The sequence below is a fragment of the Perca flavescens genome, chromosome 22 (genome assembly GCF_004354835.1).
Source record: "Perca flavescens isolate YP-PL-M2 chromosome 22, PFLA_1.0, whole genome shotgun sequence".
Classification (NCBI taxonomy): Eukaryota; Metazoa; Chordata; class Actinopteri; order Perciformes; family Percidae; genus Perca; species Perca flavescens.
In genome coordinates, this window is record NC_041352.1 from 18,932,371 (window position 1) to 18,951,999 (window position 19,629).

General features: G+C 42.1%; 1 protein-coding gene and 1 pseudogene across 4 annotated transcripts; both read left to right on the top strand.

The window, feature by feature from the left end:
- Positions 1 to 6,532: 6,532 nt before the first annotated feature.
- LOC114549190 (mannose-specific lectin-like) lies at positions 6,533 to 9,815 on the top strand (annotated as a pseudogene).
- LOC114549188 (mannose-specific lectin) lies at positions 7,901 to 17,827 on the top strand. 4 transcript variants are annotated; one of them, XM_028569410.1, is made up of 4 exons: positions 7,901 to 7,943; positions 16,827 to 16,895; positions 17,231 to 17,324; positions 17,480 to 17,827. In XM_028569410.1, the coding sequence occupies exons 3-4, from the start codon at positions 17,235 to 17,237 to the stop codon at positions 17,741 to 17,743; spliced, it is 354 nt and encodes a 117-aa protein (XP_028425211.1). In that variant the 5' UTR covers positions 7,901 to 7,943; positions 16,827 to 16,895; positions 17,231 to 17,234; the 3' UTR covers positions 17,744 to 17,827. The 4 variants fall into 4 exon arrangements, with proteins under 4 accessions (XP_028425211.1, XP_028425213.1, XP_028425214.1 ...); XM_028569412.1 differs by lacking the exon at positions 7,901 to 7,943 and adding an exon at positions 12,964 to 12,990; XM_028569413.1 differs by lacking the exon at positions 7,901 to 7,943 and adding an exon at positions 13,244 to 13,262.
- Positions 17,828 to 19,629: the final 1,802 nt, after the last annotated feature.

Below are 19,629 nucleotides of genomic sequence, written 5' to 3' on the forward strand. Positions count from 1 at the left end.
TGCATGGTCAAGTAGACAGCTGAGTGATCAGAAATATCTCTGACTCCTATCTTACAGTCTATAATTCTGTGCCTGTCTGATTTACAAATAAAAAAATAATCAATTCTTGAGTAAACATCTTGACTTGCAGAGTAGAACGTGAATTGTTTGTCTGTTGGGTGGAGATACCTCCACATATCAATCAGGCCCATCTCCATCAAAAGTTTTTTTGTTATTCAGTTAACCTCTTTAGTGCATTAGAAGAATCGAGTTTAGGCTGTATTTGAGTATTCCAGTCTCCTCCACATATTAAAACCCCGGAGGACTCAGAATCAATCAACTGAAAAATGTCTTTAATATAGGAATTTTCCTGCTCAGGGGCTATATACACGTTAACTAGTGTAAATTCTTTTCGATCTAGAAATCCCTTAACTAAAACATAACAACCCTCTTTATCAGTAAGTTCAGAGACCACTTGAAAATTTACACTATTAGAAATTAGTATTGCTACCCCTCTTTTTTTTTTCCTTTCTTATAGGATGAGTAAAATACATTCTTAAACCCTAGTTTTTTTAATTTTTCATGTTCTGCACTGTTGAAATGAGTCTCCTGCCAAAACATGATATGTAACTTTTCCTTTTTCATCTGTGCAATAGCCTTGCTTCTCTTAATTGGATTGTGTAAACCATTTACGTTAAGGGAAATCACCTTATATTCCTGACATTGCATTTAAACCACAGTAAGACATTATTTGTAAACCACATTATTGGTGACCAAACCTGAACTATATTAGAACTATATAACAAGATCAGAACATCAAAGCAACACAAAATAGAGCAACAAATCAAAAAACACAGGTAGACCTCAATTGTGAAGTAATAACCACTTCGTAATGTGGGGGAAAAGTCCAGCAGCTACCCACCAGGGCCCCGCTTCAGTGCGACCTATAGTACACTCAAGGATGTACTGTATGCACTTAGAAAAATCAAAAGCAGATGTATAACCCGTACTTGTCGGTCAGCTATATTCTCATTAAAGGCTAAGGGTGATTCTAATCAGTTAAATTGGATATTTAAACACCAAGAAGATATTTTCAATAGAAAAAATCTAATGAATAAAGAAAATAAAGAGTGGGGATGCTACGAACAACTTAAGTGACCATAGGTAACTTAACCTATAGTCTTTACTCCCACATTGAGGGCATTAAACCTTGTCCCTTGGTGCTAATGTCATTAAAGTATTAGTGTCCATAACCAGATAACTGCCTCGTTTGCTCGATATTTTTTACACTCATAATGCAGTTACTTAACGGTCTGTTGACGCCCGAATCCATTACCTTAATGGCTCTAACGTTAGATCTATCTTGGACGGTGAAAACTCCGTAGCTTCTCCTTGATCCGTTCCTGGCGGGTCTGCCGATTTGCCATGTTCGCGCTCGTTGATCGCTGCCAGGCGACGTTCCGTGCTTTTTCCGCAGACTCAGCCTCAGCAGTTTTCTCCCACTCAATTGGGAGTCCCTTCTTCTTCAGGTCCTCTGCTGCCTCCGCTGCATTTCCATTAGTAATCCAAGTAATCGGCCCACTGTCAAAAAAGACTCGCAGTTTCGTTGGCGGTGGTGTTTGAAACCTTATTCCTTTTTCTCTAAGAACCCTCCTGATCTGCGTATACGCCTTCCTTTTTGCTAGCGTTTCCGCAAGGTAGTCATGATCGAAGTAGATCCTCCTGTCGCTGTGGTAAATCTCCTTTTTCTTCCATGCAGAATGCAGGACCATCTCTTTAATTTGAAACTGCTGGAAGTAGACAATCACCGATCTGGCTTGCCTTTCTCTTGGCGGTTTGGGACTGAGTGCTCTGTGGCATCGTTGTATTCCAAGATCAACATCAGCAAGGGGTTCCAGCTCTTTTCTAATAAAGTTCTCTATGAATTGGGAGATATTGTTTCCCTCAATTCCCTCCGGGATCCCGTAACTGCGAACAAGGTTACGTCTTGAGCGTGCTTCCAAATCTGTTAGCTTCTCTCTGCCAGTAGTCGTTTTTAGATCGGTTGCAACCTCGTTAAGCTTCTGGTGAATTTCCTCTCGAATGTCCGCTAGCTCCTTTTTCATGTCGTCTCTGATTCTATCTCGAAAGTTACTCAGCTCAGTCTTCATCTCCGTTGTCATCATCTTTATATCTGTGCGGATGGCGGCGATGTTAACTTCCATATTATCCACCATCATCAATTTAGCATTTTGTCCATGTGCGCCATCACTCTCTCCTTGTTCGTCGGCCATGACGCCCTCAGTCGTTATTTTCTCACCCTTCTCAGCTTTCCCAGACTGCTTTCCCTTGCCTTTCCTGTACTTTTCCCCTTCCATCACTGATTATTAAAACATTAAATCTGACTTATATTCAAATTGGGGAATAAACTCTGACCGAACGGGAGTGCGGGATTATGCAGCCATACGCTTCGGATTACCACCGGAAGTCCCACAGTTAAAGACTTATTATCTTAATCATTTTGTTATTTCACCTATAGATAATTCACAAAGAGCCATGGAGATCACAAGGAGCATTTCTGAGATGATTGTGAAGGACCTACAACCCCTCTCTGTGGTTGAACATGAGGATTTTAAAGGTATAATAAAAACGCTTGACTCCCGACCACAATGATCGTGACGTTACAAGTAAAAAGTATCGGTATTGGCGATACTAGCCCTGTATTTACTTGGTATCGGATCGATACCATAATTCCAAGTAGCCTATCGCCCAACCGTACTGGCCTCTTCCTCCCTGTCATCTTCATCTTCATCCTCCTGATCACTCTCTGCCTGTGTCCCTCTCTCTGAATCAGCACCCTCCTCTTCCTCCCTGTCATCATCTGCCTCTTCCTTATCACTCTCTGCCTCTGTCCCTCTATTTGAATCTGCAGCCTCATCTTCATCCCTCACAGTCAATTCTTCCTTTCCCTTTTCTCTTTCACTTATTTCTGCATCTCCTTCTGTGGTCTTCTCCTGCTCTGACCCGCCTGGTCTCTCCAGTTTACTGCCTTGTCCTTCTTCATTTCCCTCCTTCTCTTCCTCCTGTGCACTGCTCAGAATTTGAATACAAATGATCGGTCTCAGCAAGCACTGTGTTGTAACGTAACGCCACCGAAATGGCGACCCCCTGTAAACGATACAAATTCAAACATGCCAGTTTCAAATATTTTGTATTATGCTGTTCTTGTCTTTACTAAAATCAAAACTAATCAAAGGGCCGAAAGCTCTTACAAATCATGAGGGAGTGATTTGACTTTTGGCTCACGTAATATAATATACGTATACAACGTAATATACGTGCTTTTGTTGATGTTGACTCCCCTTTAGAGAAACTGACTTCACCTTTAGAGGCTCGGGGGTGCAGCTCAGTCACTCCAGTCCTTGCCAGTGTCGCCACACAGCAGCAGACTCGCTGTGACAGACCGTGGTGAAGTTCGTTTTATATTGAACATTGGATATTCGACATTGAAAAATCTATTATGCAGCTTAACCTTCCAATATAACACCAACTTAACCACGGTCTGTGACAGCTCATTCTCTTGCTGCGCAGGAAGCTACAGTGATTTAACATATTTTGATTGAACGGGTTGCAAAAATTGATTTTGACTGCATTACTGGGAACGCCCACTAAAACGTAATTTCCGTTTGTGCATAGGGGAAACCATTCTAATTAATGAGAATAGACCATGGCCGACAATGGTGAGTTATTTTAAGCCATGAGAGGGGGGCTGTAAATCGGAAAGAGAGGACTGTGAGTTTGCAGTGTGTTTAGTGATTGTTGCCGTAATTCTAAGCCAATGAAGTGTGTTCAGTCGGCAAGCATCTAACGTTAGCTACTCTGCTGTGCTGTGAAGTAATGTCTGACTATGTGAGACAAGTGTCTAGCAACGTTGTTGTGGATGCTGCGGTCTCAGCCTGGCAACCTCCGTGAACTTCGAGTCTAGGGAGGAGGGGGCGGGGGAGACGACTCTCCAGTATTTTGAATTTGTACTGCAGTAACTTTTTTAAACACTAGCTGTCAGTATTACATACTGCACCTTTAATCTTAAATCTTTGTCATGTTTACGGTTGTTGCTGTGTGGCATTCGGCACCTCTAATTAAGCAATTAAGATGCTATCTCTATTTTTTTTAAATTGTCTGTGTTAAACCATTTATAGCAGCTTCAGTTAATATTAATGGGGAGTGATAACATACAGTAGCAGATTTTAAACCAACGTTCTCCTGAAAGTCCTCAGCAGAGAATAAAAGTATCTAATTCAAATTGACAAACATTTAATTGTAATCTTAATATGTAAGTAAATGACTGAAGTTCTGTTTCAGATATGTTCCCTTTACTTCTTGCATCATCATCATGAGTTTGGCACTCTCACTCTGCCTTTCAGGGAATTCTGGTTCATTCTTGTTTTCACGTCCGCTTCAATCAAAGTGCACTGTGAATCTTTAAGTTTCAACATGTTTTTAAGCAGGGTTTGCCCAAAGATAAGGCGTGTCTTTGCTGGAATGTTTACCACATGTACAGTTTAAAGAAAAAAATATCCTGGTTCCCACCATTCTTCAAACTGATACTGTGATTTTGAGTATTAAAAATGCATGGTTTCAGTTGTTGGCTTGGAGAAAAGCCACCACTGAAATATGAGAAGGCTGCAGATCTGCAGTTTTAACTCCTCAACTCCCACAAGATTATATGATCAGTTATTAAGCAATCAAGTCAAATATGAGCTGATGTCCAAATCAGAATATTTCACTGTCATTGTGTGTATGTCACTTCCAGCTGGTCAATGATATGTTTGCTTGCAGTGTGTACGGTGTACCCACCTTCATTTACATTTTTTTTTGAGGTTTCTTTCCTTTGAGGTTTTGACAGTGGATTTGAGACTCATGGGAGTTGTAGTTGATGCATGCTAACAAATTAGCTGTTGATTTATTATTTCAAAGGCTAAAAGACTGGGGCACACTGATTGATATGTGTGTGTGTGTGTGTGTGTGTGTGTGTGTGTGTGTGTGTGTGTGTTTATGTGTTGTTAGCCCCTATCTGAGGGTTTCTGTGTAAAACACTGGACACTATAGTGACGTAACTTTGACAAGCCAATTCTCATTGCAATTTCCTGCAGATTTGTCATCGGCTTCACTTATAATAAACAAATACAAAAGCAGCACAACAAGGTTATAATCGTTAACAAAAACGAACGAAATAACGAAAACTAGGTGGGAAAAAACATTGTCGTCTGAAATAAAAATGAAAACGCATAATAAAAAAAATGATAACTAAACTAAAACTGCAATGTCTGATTGCAAAACTAACTGAAATAAAATACGGAGGGTTTTAGAAATACAGAGGTCCAAAAACTGAGCTTAATAGAGGGGTTCTGGGTCATCAGAGATCAGATCTAAATATGTAAAGCGATATCTTTGGGTCTCAAGCAGCACATAAACGTGAGCAAATTGTGTGTGTCTCTGTGTTATTGGGAATCTTCACCGCACTGAAGTTGTTTTTAAGTGACTTTTATTATAAACACCTCAAAAGAAATACTGAGGTCAGTGACCTTAATGGTGTGTTCAGGTAACAACAGCTAAAATAAAACTTTTTTTCCCCTCAAGATTCACAGCTCAGCCAAAAAGGGCAAATGGGCTGTTGCTCGGGCAACTTTAGCCTATTATTGTGCACATCCTCTAGTTGACACAATGTACAGAGCGTGGGAAGTGGAGCGAGGCAATAAGAGCCTTCTTTGTCTTCTTTGTTGACTGTTTGGATAAAATGGAAAGGTCATAAAATAGCACCGCCTGTTCAGATTTCAACTTTGATTTTCAGGTTTGGTGAACTGAGTGAAAAGCTTCAACACTTATCACGCTACAACTTGTTGACTTATCCTGTAATTACAGTATGACAGCTTAATGTCAAGCTCAGATGGGTAAAGACCCTTGAGCACTTTCTTGTGTACATCAGAATTGATAGCCAACTATCACTAGCCTCTTTCAACTTAACTAATCAAACTCTGAAACTATTTAACGTGTTTCCTTCTTTCACATCCATCAATGACATGTCGTCCTTTGAAGATCGTGCATTAGTCACAAAAAACCCAAATCCTGCACGATTGAGATGTTTAGGAGAGATTTGAGTAGTTTAAGCAGACAGGAATGCTTCCCTTCTCTATCTCCATCACCAGCTGCTATTCTGTATAAAAAATGGAGTGAATTTCACATCTTGTAGCCTACTTTACTCCTTTTCCTCCACTTGCAGTCTGACTGGGGTGGGACATTCAATCCTTTAAGTATTTTATACTTTTATACTGATGGATGGATTCATATATTTCTGTGCAAGAGTAGTTTCATGCATGAAGGAGTTATTGCAGTTTGATGTTAAATCTGTGCTGTTTAATTTGTTTATAATTGGTGCATAAGACTTATTGTGGCTATAAACAAGGGGGAAAATAACTACTGTTCATATCGGGAAACCAACGCACAAAACACATGTTTTCAATGCATTTTCAGTGTTGGATAGACACAGTAAAGACTTTCTTTTTGTTTCAGAATCATGAGCAGGAACTTCTTGTCCAAAAACAATGAGTTTCGCAAGGGAGACTTTCTGATTTCCAACAACAAGGAGTATAAGGCTGTCTTCCAGGTGTGGAACTCCGAATATTTGTGCACTCCCAACATTTACAGTATAAGGATGCATTATACATATTCACTAGCCTCGTGAGACCGTCCTGATTTCGCGAGCTCCAGTTTTCCACTTGAGATAGAGAAGATTTGGAGCAAACGACCGACCAATCAGCGTTGGTTTTGAGGCGGGTTTAGGTGTGACGCAACGAGAAGTCTAAACAACATGGCAGCTTCCAAGGATGAGATGAGCGTAGCTATCGCGCAAGTTTTATCCAAATTAGAAAGTATTCCTTTATTGAAAGAAGAGCAAAAAACGGCACTGGAGGCTATTCTCGGAGGAAAAGATGTTTTTGCTCTTCTCCCGACTGGTTTCGGCAAGAGTTTGATCTGATTGGTTGATTTGGCCCGTCTATCACCAACATAGGTGGTGATAGACAGATGGTTTATCCAATCAGCTAACCAGTATTTTCGTCCTTTCCCAAAAGTACTCCAACGTTAAGTTCCCAGATGGATATGCCGAGCAAATGTAAAGCAATCCATCTGGTGGAGTCACGATACATATTCACTGGTCAGTGTAAAAAGTAAATGCAAAAGTAAGGAAGCAAGTGTTTGAAGATGCACACTCTGATAGCGGTCACATGTCTCTGTTTCTGCCTGCAGGATGATGGTAACTTTGTCAACTACGACTGGAAGCCTGTGTGGGCTTCAGACACTTGTGGTTCAGACGTTTTCCGCCTGTGCATGCAGGCTGACTGCAACCCAGAGCCGGCCCGAGGCATAAGCGAACTAAGCGGCTGCTTGGGGACCCCAGGCCACCAGGGGGCCCCAAATCGAGTGTTGTTTTTTCTCCTTAACATTCGCCGACGGTCCCATCTGGGCTCCCGTAGTTCGGAATGGGCCCAGTCCTCCCCTTCCCCCGCGCGTTTGCCATGGAGATACACAAACAACATGGCAGCGACAGCGGCTAATATTAGTTATTTTCTTAACTAGTCGTTTCATTACTTACTTAACCGTAATCTCCGCCGAAATGACCGGCAACACATGGTGCTCTTTACCCGACTCAAAGTCACCTATTCTCGAATAACTGAACACGAACTACTGACCTGACGGAGCGAGTATTGGACGGAGCACTATGGAGCACCGTCAGCTGTTGAGGAACTCGGTTGCAGCTCAACACACCTACTAGAACGCGCCATTAACCCGCTGATACGACCGAGCTATGACGGAGGTCTGTAGCGGCTTAAACAACTAGCAATTGCCGCTTTATAGCACGGAGCTCCTCTTCAATTTTTTTTTTTTTTTTTTTTTACCGCTAGTTACTACGATGGAGCTTGCTACAGGTATGCTACACTCATGAGACCATGGCATGTTAATGTACGTTACTCCGCAACAGGTGAAAACAGGAGCAAGTCAAACTACTAAACAACTAAAGTCAAAATGAATTGAACTTTTACTGAGGAACGAGAAGTGAATTACCTGTATGTGTGAAAACAACTTTATCTCACGCATCCGTTTAGTTGTTGTTGATAGCATAATTATATAATTTGTTGAATACATAGCATATGATTTAGTCATTCTTTTACGGAGGGCGCTCCCCCCAATACAATGGTAGGGAAAAAACTCAAAAATAAAATTGGCATGAATAATCATACATGTCCCGTGTGTGTGTGTGTGTGTGTGTGTGTGTGTGTGTGTGTGTGTGTGTGTGTGTGTGTGTGTGTGTGTGTGTGTGTGTGTGTGTGTGTGTGTGTGTGTGTGTGATCTTGTCATTTATTTGTCCTCTGCAGATTGATTTTAAGTAGGGGGGAAGAATCGATTTAAATCATGAATCAGATTTTTTGTTAAAAAAATCAGGGATTTTTTTTGAGGGCATATCGCCCAGCCCTATTTCCTACTAACACAGTCTATGTCCGGCAAACCCACAGCTGACAACCATGCAGCTAAACTTGCGTTCTTTTTGTCTTTTAGGATTCTATTCACCCAGTTATTGACATATTACACACATATATTTCACAGTTTGATACTTGAAAATTACGTTTTGATTAACATTAACGTTCGGCTACTGCTCTGCTTTGTGCTCAAGGCTCGGCTTAAGCCGTTGGTGTCATATAGCAACCGAGCGCCTCTACCCAATTTCAGCTGCACAAGCTACAAAATAACTAATCAAGCGGTATTTAACTCCTAATAAGACTGTAGCAACATGCCTATAGGTAGCAGTATACAGTGCTATGTGTACCACTTCTTCATTTGGTTACAACAAAGACAAAAGTGCTTAAAATTGTAGAAAACCACAATGTTTACTACGTGTGATGCACGACGTAGCCATCTTTGAAAGTGAACTCGGGGTCCTCTGAGTTCAGACGACTTGAGAGTTGTATATACGACCTTGGTGGCGTTCTTTTTGCAACTTCCGGTTCATAACTCCGGAAAACAACTCGTATCTCTCCCAGAAGGGTGGACTTGGACTTAGTCGGCTGATTGTTAACGGTTAATAAGCGGTTAACACGGGCGGGCTATCGGTCAGGACAAATCTAAATATGCATCCCTATCAGGATAAATAGAGAACATGAAGTCCTGTGGGATTGAACGTGTTGTGTGGCCCTGAAGCCCAAGTAGTTGTGTGAAGTCACTACCTTATTAAGTCAAAAAGCAAAAGGCTATGAATCTGAACAAATTTAGGTATTGCCCTTTCTGAAGCTGACCATCCCAAAAATGCACCAGAATACAGGAAATCACATCTATCACATTCAAAATTTTCTGGGGGAGCACCCCCAGACACCCCCCTCACGGTTTGCACCCACTTTTGCACAAATAGAGTAGGTAGGGAGGGTCCTTATGCATCCGTGCCCAGGGGGACAGTAGTTCATAAACCGTCACTGTATTAATACATAACCTCACTGTATTAATTTATAATGTAACATTATAGCGTGTATTTGTGTCAATAATCGTCAAGCACAGGTGACTCCGCGTGGTGGGAGGGGGGGCCCCCAAATCAAATTTTGCTTAGGGCCCCCAAAAGGCTCGGGCCGGCACTGTGGCAACCTGGTCATGTACAGCAAGGCTAACGGTCCCAAATGGCAAACAAACTCCTACAAGCCAGGAGATTAAAACTGAAAATGTGCCGTCTTCATCTGACCAATGATGGCAAACTGGTGGTGTACAAGGAAAGTGATGAAATTTAGAGATCTGCTAAATCCAGAGGCATGAAATGATGTCATGAACATTAACCGTAAATATTAATGGACAAAGTAATGGCGAAGTGCTGCAAATGTGGAAGTGCCTTAAACCTGCATTCTATCTGAATCACAGCAGGGGGCGACACATGCGGTTGCAAAAGGAGGTTGGTTTCCGTAGAAGTCTACGAGAAAGTGATCCACTTCTCACTTGATTTATTACCTCAGTAAACTTTTTCATAATGAGTTTATGGTCTCAATTGCTAGTTTTAAGTCTTCTGCAATACAGAATGTTAATTTTTGGAATTATGGTCTCGTTGATTTTAAAATCGGCGATAAAGCAGGGGGTGTTTTAGGGTGTGGCTGTGATGACATAACATAGAGTGTAAGCACCGTTGCCAACTCTCAGCTAATGTCACAGTCAGATACCGCCCCAACACTCTATGGCTCTTCCCTCACTAAAATCGTCACAACCGCAATCAAGATGGCTGCGCCCGTAATGGCAAACTCGACTCATAGCAGATCTCCACAAACCAATGGGTGACGTCACACATGCTCTGTCCATTAATATTTACAGTCTATGGTCATGACATGACAAGCCTGTTAAAATGGAATAATGTGCAAAGTAAAATCATCTCTGGATTGTAGCTTGAATTACAATAAACCTGCCAGCCATGTAATCTGTAATCAAGTAACACATTTTCACAATGTATAAATGTGTTTCTCTTCTCTTTGTACTTAATGTGTGAGGACTTCCTGGTTATTTTAATATGCAGATGTCTTGGTAAAGAGCACTAGTAGTTTTGGGGGGGTTTGTGTCCAGAAAAAAGGGAAAGTAGAAAAAGAATAATGAGAAAAAATCGGAGAACATGAGTGCACTTCACTCAAACAAAACTAGTACTACTTTATACTTAAAAGTCTTACTTTAGAAACATTCTAATAAACTAAAATATAAACAGAAAACAAAACCAAGGCATGATCGCTTAAAAGGGTTTGGTGAGTTTCCCTTCAAGTGAAAAGTTTAGTTTCTGTGGTCTGTGCTTTATGTCAGTTGAACCACCATCTACAGCAACCATAAAGAAACATGAGCTGAAGGTGTTTGCTTATCAAATGTATAATTATAACTATTCAGATTACTGTATCTGCAGAAGATTAACATTTCTCTGCAAGAGCCAGACATACTCAGTGGTAATGTTTTATGTGAATACACTGATCAACTGAAAAACAATGTTTGAATGAATAAAAATCTATGACTGTTTCAGGAGTACGGACATTTTTGTTAGTCAAAATGTTGTATGTGTATGTGGTGTCTTTAGTAGCGATGCTGTGATGCTGTGTGGAGAGGAATCTGCTGACACTCTTCTTGATTATAAAAGTTTATTTACATAAAAAAATTCAGCATCAATTTACAAGCTTCTTCTGGGCGGCTGTGTCTCAGTGGTAGAGCGGTTGCCTGCCAATCGGAAGGTTGGTGGTTCGATCCTTGGCCCTGCAGTCCCATGTCGAAGTGTCCTTGGGCAAGACACTGAACCCCAAGTTACCCCCGATGCTGAGCATCGGAGTGTAAATGTGTGTTCTGATTATCAGATGAGCAGGTGGCTCCTTGTACGGCAGCCTCAGCCACAGTGTATGAATGTGTGTGAATGGTGAATGGTTCCTGTACTATGTTAAAGCGCTTTGAGTAGTCGTTGAGACTAGAAAAGCGCTATATAAGAACAGTCCATTTTACATTTACATTCTAAAGAAACTCGGGGAGACGACAGCTTTTTCCAATTCTCTGAATAGTCGTTTCTGCCTTTCTCTGTGAGGACACTGTATATCTATACTTCATAAATTGGGTTGGGATCAATAATTTGACCAATGGCTACAAGCCGTCTGGCCTTTATCCAACAAAGACATCTCTGTCTTGGGGGCCCCACTGATAGCGCTTCACATATGTTTCCATCGTTCATTTTATAAAAGTCCTTAGAGAAGGTGATTTTAGGTTGGAGAACCGTTAATTTTGTAAAAGTCCTTGGAGAAGGTGGCGTGAGGTTGGGGAGCCGTTAATTTGGTGAAAGCCTTTGGATAAAGTGAGGTTAGATCAGGCCGCAAAATTCTGGGCAAATACTAGGTAAAGCTCAGGTCAGTTCTGGGAGCTGGGGGTGTAGAATTTACTTCAGTTGTATTCACCGATCAATTCATGGATTGACGAATTTATGTCCGAAGTAACATCTCACTGGAGTCTATACCTCAAGGTGGAAAGTGGAAAAAGGGAACGGCGGAAGCATAATTTAGGAATTGTATGAATGCATTTTTTGTTGATTGGGTAGCTGTGTGTAGGCTATGTGAGACAGAGTGTGTGTGTGTGTGTGTGTGTGTGTGTGTGTGTGTGTGTGTGTGTGTGTGTGTGTGTGTGTGTGTGTGTGTGTGTGTGAAGACTTGTTAACAGCAACATTGAAATTTAAAAACAAAGAAAACACTCAATGCATGATAACATGACAAAGGTGAAGAGAGACGCTTTGAAAGACGTGCAGTCAGGCAAGAATCTCATTATAAAACCAGCTGATAAAGGAGGGGTGGTTGCGCTACAGGATGTATTAGATCACCGAAATTGAGAGACAACTGACAGATACAAATAAAGTGTTTGAACATTAAAACATCTAAACATGTTCTAGTAGAAACACAAGGTTAACTTTAATTGAGTATGACTGGAAAGCTGAGACTTGTGGATTCAATGAGATCAATAACATTCATGTGTGAGGATGTTAATCCCAATAGTAGCCATATCATTGTAGTGAGAGCATTTTATGAAACTTGACCTCACTGTATGAAATGACCTTTCATTCTGTAAGTGTATTGCAGTTAGTGCAGCCCACATAATTATGGGGTAGATTCAAATGCAGCAGATTTGTCAGCATTCTTTGTGTAAACTCTACTCCAATAGTATAACAAAAATGTAAGAAAAAAAAGAACAGCATAATACAAAATATTACAAACTGGCATGTTTTAATTCAGAACATTTACAGAGGGTCACCATTTCGGTGGCGTTACATTACAACACACTACACAGGGTTTGCTGAGATCGATCATTTGTTTTCAAATTCTGAATAGTGCACAGGAGGAAGGGAAGGAGGGAAATGAAGAAGGAGAAGACAGTAAACTGGAGAGACCAGGCGGGTCAGAGCAGGAGAAGACCACAGAAGGAGATGCAGAAATAAGTGAAAGAGAAAAGGTAAAAGAAGAACTGACTGTGAGGGATGAAGAGGAGGCTGTAGATTCAGAGAGAGGGACAGAGGCAGAGAGTGATCAGGAGGAGGCAGATGAAGATGACACAGGGAGGAAGAGGAGGCTGCAGATTCAGAGAGAAGGACAGAGGCAGAGAGTGATCAGGAGGAGGCAGATGAAGATGACACAGGGAGGAAGAGGAGGCTGCAGATTCAGAGAGAGGGACAGAGGCAGAGAGTGATCAGGAGGATGAAGATGACAGGGAGGAAGAGGCCAGTTGTAAGGCCCATTTGTTAAAATTAAATAATAAGATTAGTAGTGCTTCAACATAAAATGTTGATATAGTTGATTGTGAAACAAGAAACATGATCTTGACTTTGAACTACATGCAACAGTGTAGCCAATGGTTTACTTTTACTCCAGACACACTAATTGCCTGCTTCGTGATGATAATGTGATCATTTCACATTTTAGCATTTTAAAAATAATCTCTGGTTTTAAGTTAAGGCTTCCCTAGCTGTCTGCTTTATTTCACTGTTACAGTCAAAAGATAATTGATTGGCAACATATTGAAACATTTAATAATTACTCTGTAGCCACCAAGTTCTGTGAAAGATTAATTGTAAAAAGTTATTTTAAACATTTGTGCATCTGTTTTGTCTCTTGAATGCACTTTATACTGAGGCTATTTTAAATACATACACCTCCACTGAGCCATGCAGAAGCCTGATTTGTTATTATGGAGCATAGGCTATATGCTCTTGATGATAGCGACTTTGCGATTTTTGCTTTGGGGCAGGGAGGGGCACTTGAGTCTTGTTGCCCAGGGCACATGAAATTGTTAATCCGGCCCTGTCAGTGCAGTAAATATAAGGTACATTGATTTATACTCACAAGCCCCTGGCTGAGCGCAGCTACGTTGGAGTTTACCCCGGTGGACGAGAGGGTCGCCTCCCTACGCCTGCGGGTTGTGGGGGGGAAAACTCTGACTGTTATTTGTGCATATGCACCAAACAAGAGTTCGGAGTATTCAGCCTTCTTGGAGACCTTGAGTGGAGTCCTGCATGGGGCTCCAGTGGGGGACTCAATTGTTTTGCTGGGGGACTTCAACGCGAACGTGGGCAATGATGGAGACACCTGGAGAGGCGTGATTGGGAGGAACGGCCTCCCTGATCTAAACCAGAGTGGTTGTTTGTTGTTAGACTTCTGTGCTAGCCATGGATTGTCTATAACAAACACCATGTTCGAACATAGGGATGCTCATAAGTGTACCTGGTACCAGAGCACCCTAGGCCAAAGGTCAATGATCGATTTTATAATCGTTTCATCTGATCTGAGGCCGTATGTCTTGGACACTCGGGTGAAGAGAGGGGCGGAGCTGTCAACCGATCACCATCTGGTGGTGAGTTGGGTCAGGGGGTGGGGGAAGACTCTGGACAGACCTGGTAAGCCCAAACGGGTAGTGCGGGTAAATTGGGAATGTCTGGAGGAGGCCCCTGTCAGACAGACTTTCAATTCACACCTCCGGCGGAGCTTTTCGTGCATCCCTGTGGAGGCTGGGGGCATTGAACCCAAGTGGACAATGTTCAAAGTTTCCATTGCTGAAGCTGCGGCGAGGAGCTGTGATCTTAGGGTCTTAGGTGCCTCAAGGGGCGGTATACCATGAACACCGTGGTGGACACCGGTGGTCAGGGAAGCCGTCCGACTGAAGGAGTCTTTCCGGGATATGTTATCCCGGAGGACGCCGGAGGCAGTTGCAGGGTACCGAAGGGCCCGAAGGGCTGCAGCCTCTGCCGTAAAAGAGGCAAAGCAGCGGGTGTGGGAGAAGTTTGGAGAAGACATGGAGAAGGACTTTCGGTCAGCACCAAGGTGCTTCTGGAAACTGTTCGCCACCTCGGGAGGGGGAAGCGGGTAACCATCCAAGCTGTGTATAGTAAGGATGGGACACTGTTGACCTCAACTGAGGAGGTAATAGGGCGGTGGAACGAGCACTTTGAGGAACTCCTGAATCCGACTTATACGCCCTCTATGTTAGAGGCAGAGTTGGAGGATGATGGGGGATCTTTGTCAATTTCCCAGGTGGAAGTCACTGATGTGGTCAAACAACTGCACAGTGGCAAAGCCCCTTGGATTGATGAGATCCGTCCAGAAATGCTCAAGGCTCTGGGTGTGGAGGGGCTGTCCTGGTTGACACGCCTCTTCAACATTGCATGGAAGTCTGGGACAGTGCCAAAGGAGTGGCAGACCGGGGTGGTGGTTCCCCTTTTTATAAAGGGGGACCTGAGGGTGTGTGCCAATTACAGGGGTATCACACTTCTCAGCCTCCCTGGTAAAGTCTACTCCAAGGTGCTGGAAAGGAGGGTTTGGCCGATAGTCAAACCTCAAATTGAAGAGGAACAATGTGGATTCCATCCTGGTCGTGGAACAACGGACCAGCTCTTCACTCTCGCAAGGATCCTGGAGGGAGCCTGGGAGTATGCCCAACCGGTCTACATGTGTTTTGTGGATCTGGAAAAGGTGTATGACCGGGTGCCCCGGGAGATACTGTGGGAGGTGCTGCAGGAGTATAGGGTGAGGGGGTCTTTTCTTAGGGCCATCCAATCTCTGTACGACCAAAGCGAGAGCTGTGTCCGGGTTCTCGGCAGTAAGTTGGACTCGTTTCAGGTGAGAGTTGGCCTCCGCCAGGGCTGCGCTTTGTCACCAATCCTGTTTGTAATATTTATGGACAGGATATCAAGGCGTAGTCGGGGTGGGGAGGGGTTGCGGTTCGGTGGGCTGGGAATCTCATCGCTGCTCTTTGCAGATGATGTGGTCCTGATGGCATTATCGGCCTGCGACCTTCAGCACTCACTGGATCGGTTCACAGCCGAGTGTGAAGCAGTTGGGATGAGGATCAGCACCTCTAAATCTGAGGAAACCGATGGAGTGCCTACTCCAGGTAGCGAATGAGTCCTTACCCCAAGTGAAGGAGTTAAAGTACCTTGGGGTTTTGTTCGCGAGTGAGGGGATAATGGAGTGGGAGATTGGTCGGAGAATCGCCGCAGCGGGTGCAGTATTACATGCAATTTATCGCACTGTTGTGACGAAAAGAGAGCTGAGCCAGAAGGCAAAGCTCTCGATCTACCGGTCAGTTTTCGTTCCAACCCTCACCTATGGTCATGAAGGCTGGGTCATGACCGAAAGAACGAGATCCAGGGTACAAGTGGCCGAAATGAGTTTCCTCAGGAGGGTAGCTGGCGTCTCCCTTAGAGATAGGGTGAGAAGCTCAGTCATCCATAAGGAGCTCGGAGTAGAGCCGCTGCTCCTTCGCGTCGAAAGGATCCAGTTGAGGTGGTTCGGGCATCTGGTAAGGATGCCCCCTGGGCGCCTCCCTAGGGAGGTGTTCCAGGCATGTCCAGCTGGGAGGAGGCCTCGGGGAATACCCAGGACTAGGTGGAGGGATTATATCTCCAACCTGGCCTGGGAACGCCTCGGGATCCCCCAGTCGGAGCTGGTTAATGTGGCTCAGGAAAGGGAAGTTTGGGGTCCCCTGCTGGAGCTGCTCCACCCGCGACCCGACACCGGATAAGCGGATGAAGATGGATGGATGGATGAAAATTTTCATTAATTACTCTTTATCTTCTTTGTGTGTTTTGTTTGTAGCAGTAACCTCTTTAACTACTTGTTACAGATAGTAGTACAATGGAGCAGAGTGTAAAGGCTACTGAATAAATATGAAATGATTAACGTAACCTGTGCTTTGTCTTTGTTACTGTAAGGTAGAATTTGGAATTCTCGGGAAATGTGAGTCAGGACTTCTAGATAAGAATGTCACGTAATCTGCCACTCCCTTGCCATCCCCAGATCAGATGATATAAAGAAGATGTGAATTTCACTTCTGCTCACAGACTGACTGGTGTGACATTCAAGACTGTAAGTACTCTGATGGATTCATTTGTAGATTACTGAGCAAGAGTAGTTTAACGCAGAGTCGCTGCACGATGCTGTTAAATCTGTTTATAATAGGTACATCAATGGATGGATTCATACATTTCTGTGAAAGATTAATGATGATGAATGAGTTACAGTTTGATGTTAAATCTGTGCTGTTTACTTTAAGTTTATAATTGGTGCATAAGACTTATTGTGGGTATAAACAAGGGGGAAAATAACTACTGTTAGTATTGGGAAACCAACGCACAAAACACATGTTTTCAATGTATTTTCAGTGTTGGATAGACACAACAAAGACTTTCTTTTTGTTTCAGAATCATGAGTAGGAACTTCTTGTCCAAAAACGATGAGCTTCGCAAGGGAGACTTTCTGATTTCCAACAACGGGGAGTATAAGGCTGTCTTCCAGGTGAGTAACTCTGAATACTTGTGCACTCCAAACATTTACAGCATAAGGATGCATGATACATATTCACTGGTCAGTGTAAAAAGTAAATGCAAAAGTAAGGGAGCAAGTCTTTGAAGATGCACACTCTGATAGCTGTCAAATGTTTCTGCCTGCAGGATGATGGTAACTTTGTCATCTACGGCTGGAAGCCTGTGTGGGCTTCAGACACTTGTGGTTCAGACGTTTTCCGCCTGTGCATGCAGGCTGACTGCAACCTGGTCATGTACAACAAGGCTAACGGTCCCAAATGGCAAACAAACTCCCACAAATCAGGAGATTGCAACATGTGCCGTCTTCATCTGACCAACGATGGCAAACTGGTGGTGTACAAGGAAAGTGATGAAATTTGGAGCTCTGCTAACTCCAGAGGCATGAAATGATGTCATGACATGACAAGCCTGTTGTAATTGAATGCTTTGCAAAGGAAAATCATCTCTGGATTACAGCTTGATTTACAATATACATGCCAGCCATGTAATCTGTAATCAAATAAAAACACATTTTCACAATGTATAAATTTGTTTCTCTTCTCTTTGTACTTGGTACTTTATACTAGTTATGTTAAACAGTTTTACTGTGATGCAGATGTCTTGGTAAAGATAACCAGTAAATGTTGGTGGAGGGGGGGGGTTGTGTCCACATAAAAGGGAAAGTAGAAAAATAGTAATGAGATAAATCAGAGATCATGAGTACACTTCACTCAAACAAAACTAGTACTACTTTATTCTTATATGTCTTACTTTAAAAACATTCTAATAAACTAAAATATAAACAGAAAACAAGGCATAATCACTTAAAAGGGTTTGGTGAGTTTCCCTTCAAGTAAAAAGTTTAGTTTCTGTGGTCTGTGCTTTAGAAACAGACATTCATTTAAATACATGCAAAAGACATGCAAAAAATACATACATCTAATTCACTTGTCCAGAATACAAAAATGTTCTTGTTGCATGTCAGTTGAACCACCATCTACAGCAACCATAAAGAAAGATGAGCTGAAGGTGTTTGCTTATCAAATGTATAATTATAACTATTCAGATTACTGTATCTGCAGAAGATTAACATTTCTTTGCAAGAGCCAGACATACTCAGTTGTAATGTTTTATGTGAATACACTGATCAACTGAAAAACTATGTTTGAATGAAAACAAATCTATAAATGTTTCAGGAGTACGGACATTTGTTACTTTTTGTTTTTATTTGTTACATCTGTGTACATTATAAAACAACCAGGGTGTCTGATAAATTGTAAATGACTTGCTTTACCATGTTTGGTGCCAAGAAGGAACTTAAGTTAGTTTTCAAATAAAAGAAATGATTGCAACTGCAACAAGGCACCACAAGATGTCACACTAAACTTACTGTGCTCTATACAGTAGCTAAATATGCTTCACATTGCACGCATATTCCTATGTATGTTGACATGGAGCAGCTGCACATAAAAAAAAAAACATGTTAAATGTTTTTTTCAATATTAAATAATGCGTCTCTCCATCTGAATTTCTGGTAGGAGATATAAAAATATATATATTTTTCAATCAATTATTGGCCTGAAGAATTAATGTGGCTATCTCTATTTATCAAATTGTCTGTGTTAAACCATTTATAGCAGCTTCAGTAAATATTAATGGGGAGTGATAACATACAGTAGCAAAACGTTCTCCTGAAAGTCCTCAGCAGAGAACGAAAGTATCTAATTAAAACTGACAAAAATGTAATTGTAATCTTAATATATAAGAAAATGACTGAAGTTCTGTTTCAGATATGTCCTGACTTTTAGAACAGTTCAAACTGAGTAAAAATTTAGTCGGATGGATTTTAGATGTTTTATCGTGCTTTTATTGAATCCGTACTCTCTTTTTCTCTGGTGTCTTGGTACGGGAACTTAACTTTAAAGAGCCGGAACTCTATTAACCAGATTGTGAAATGGTCCAGTAGGTTGATTGGGGAACCACTACTGAACCCAGCTTCGCTGTATACTAGGCAGGTACAGCGCATGGGTATTTCAATCCTGAGTGACCAGCTTCATCCGCTGTATTATGAGTTCCAGTATCTGCCGTCCAATCGATGGCTTAGAGTACTGCGGTGTACAACAAAACGATATAAAAACAGCTTTGTCCCAGTGGTGATTCATTTTATGAATAGCAATAAGATGGGGAAATTGTCTTAGTGTGATTTTAGTGTTTTGTTCTGTGTGTATGTTGTTGGTTGTTTATATGTTTGAGAAATAGCCTGAACTTGTTCTCTGGAACTTAATTCACCTACGGGT

Bases quoted from the DNA above. Each gene is read 5' to 3' on its own strand.
- LOC114549188 (XM_028569410.1), top strand. From the start codon at position 17,235: ATGAGTAGGAACTTCTTGTCCAAAAACGATGAGCTTCGCAAGGGAGAC. The intron at 17,325-17,479 runs GTGAGTAACTCT...TTCTGCCTGCAG, and splicing joins AGTATAAGGCTGTCTTCCAG to GATGATGGTAACTTTGTCAT.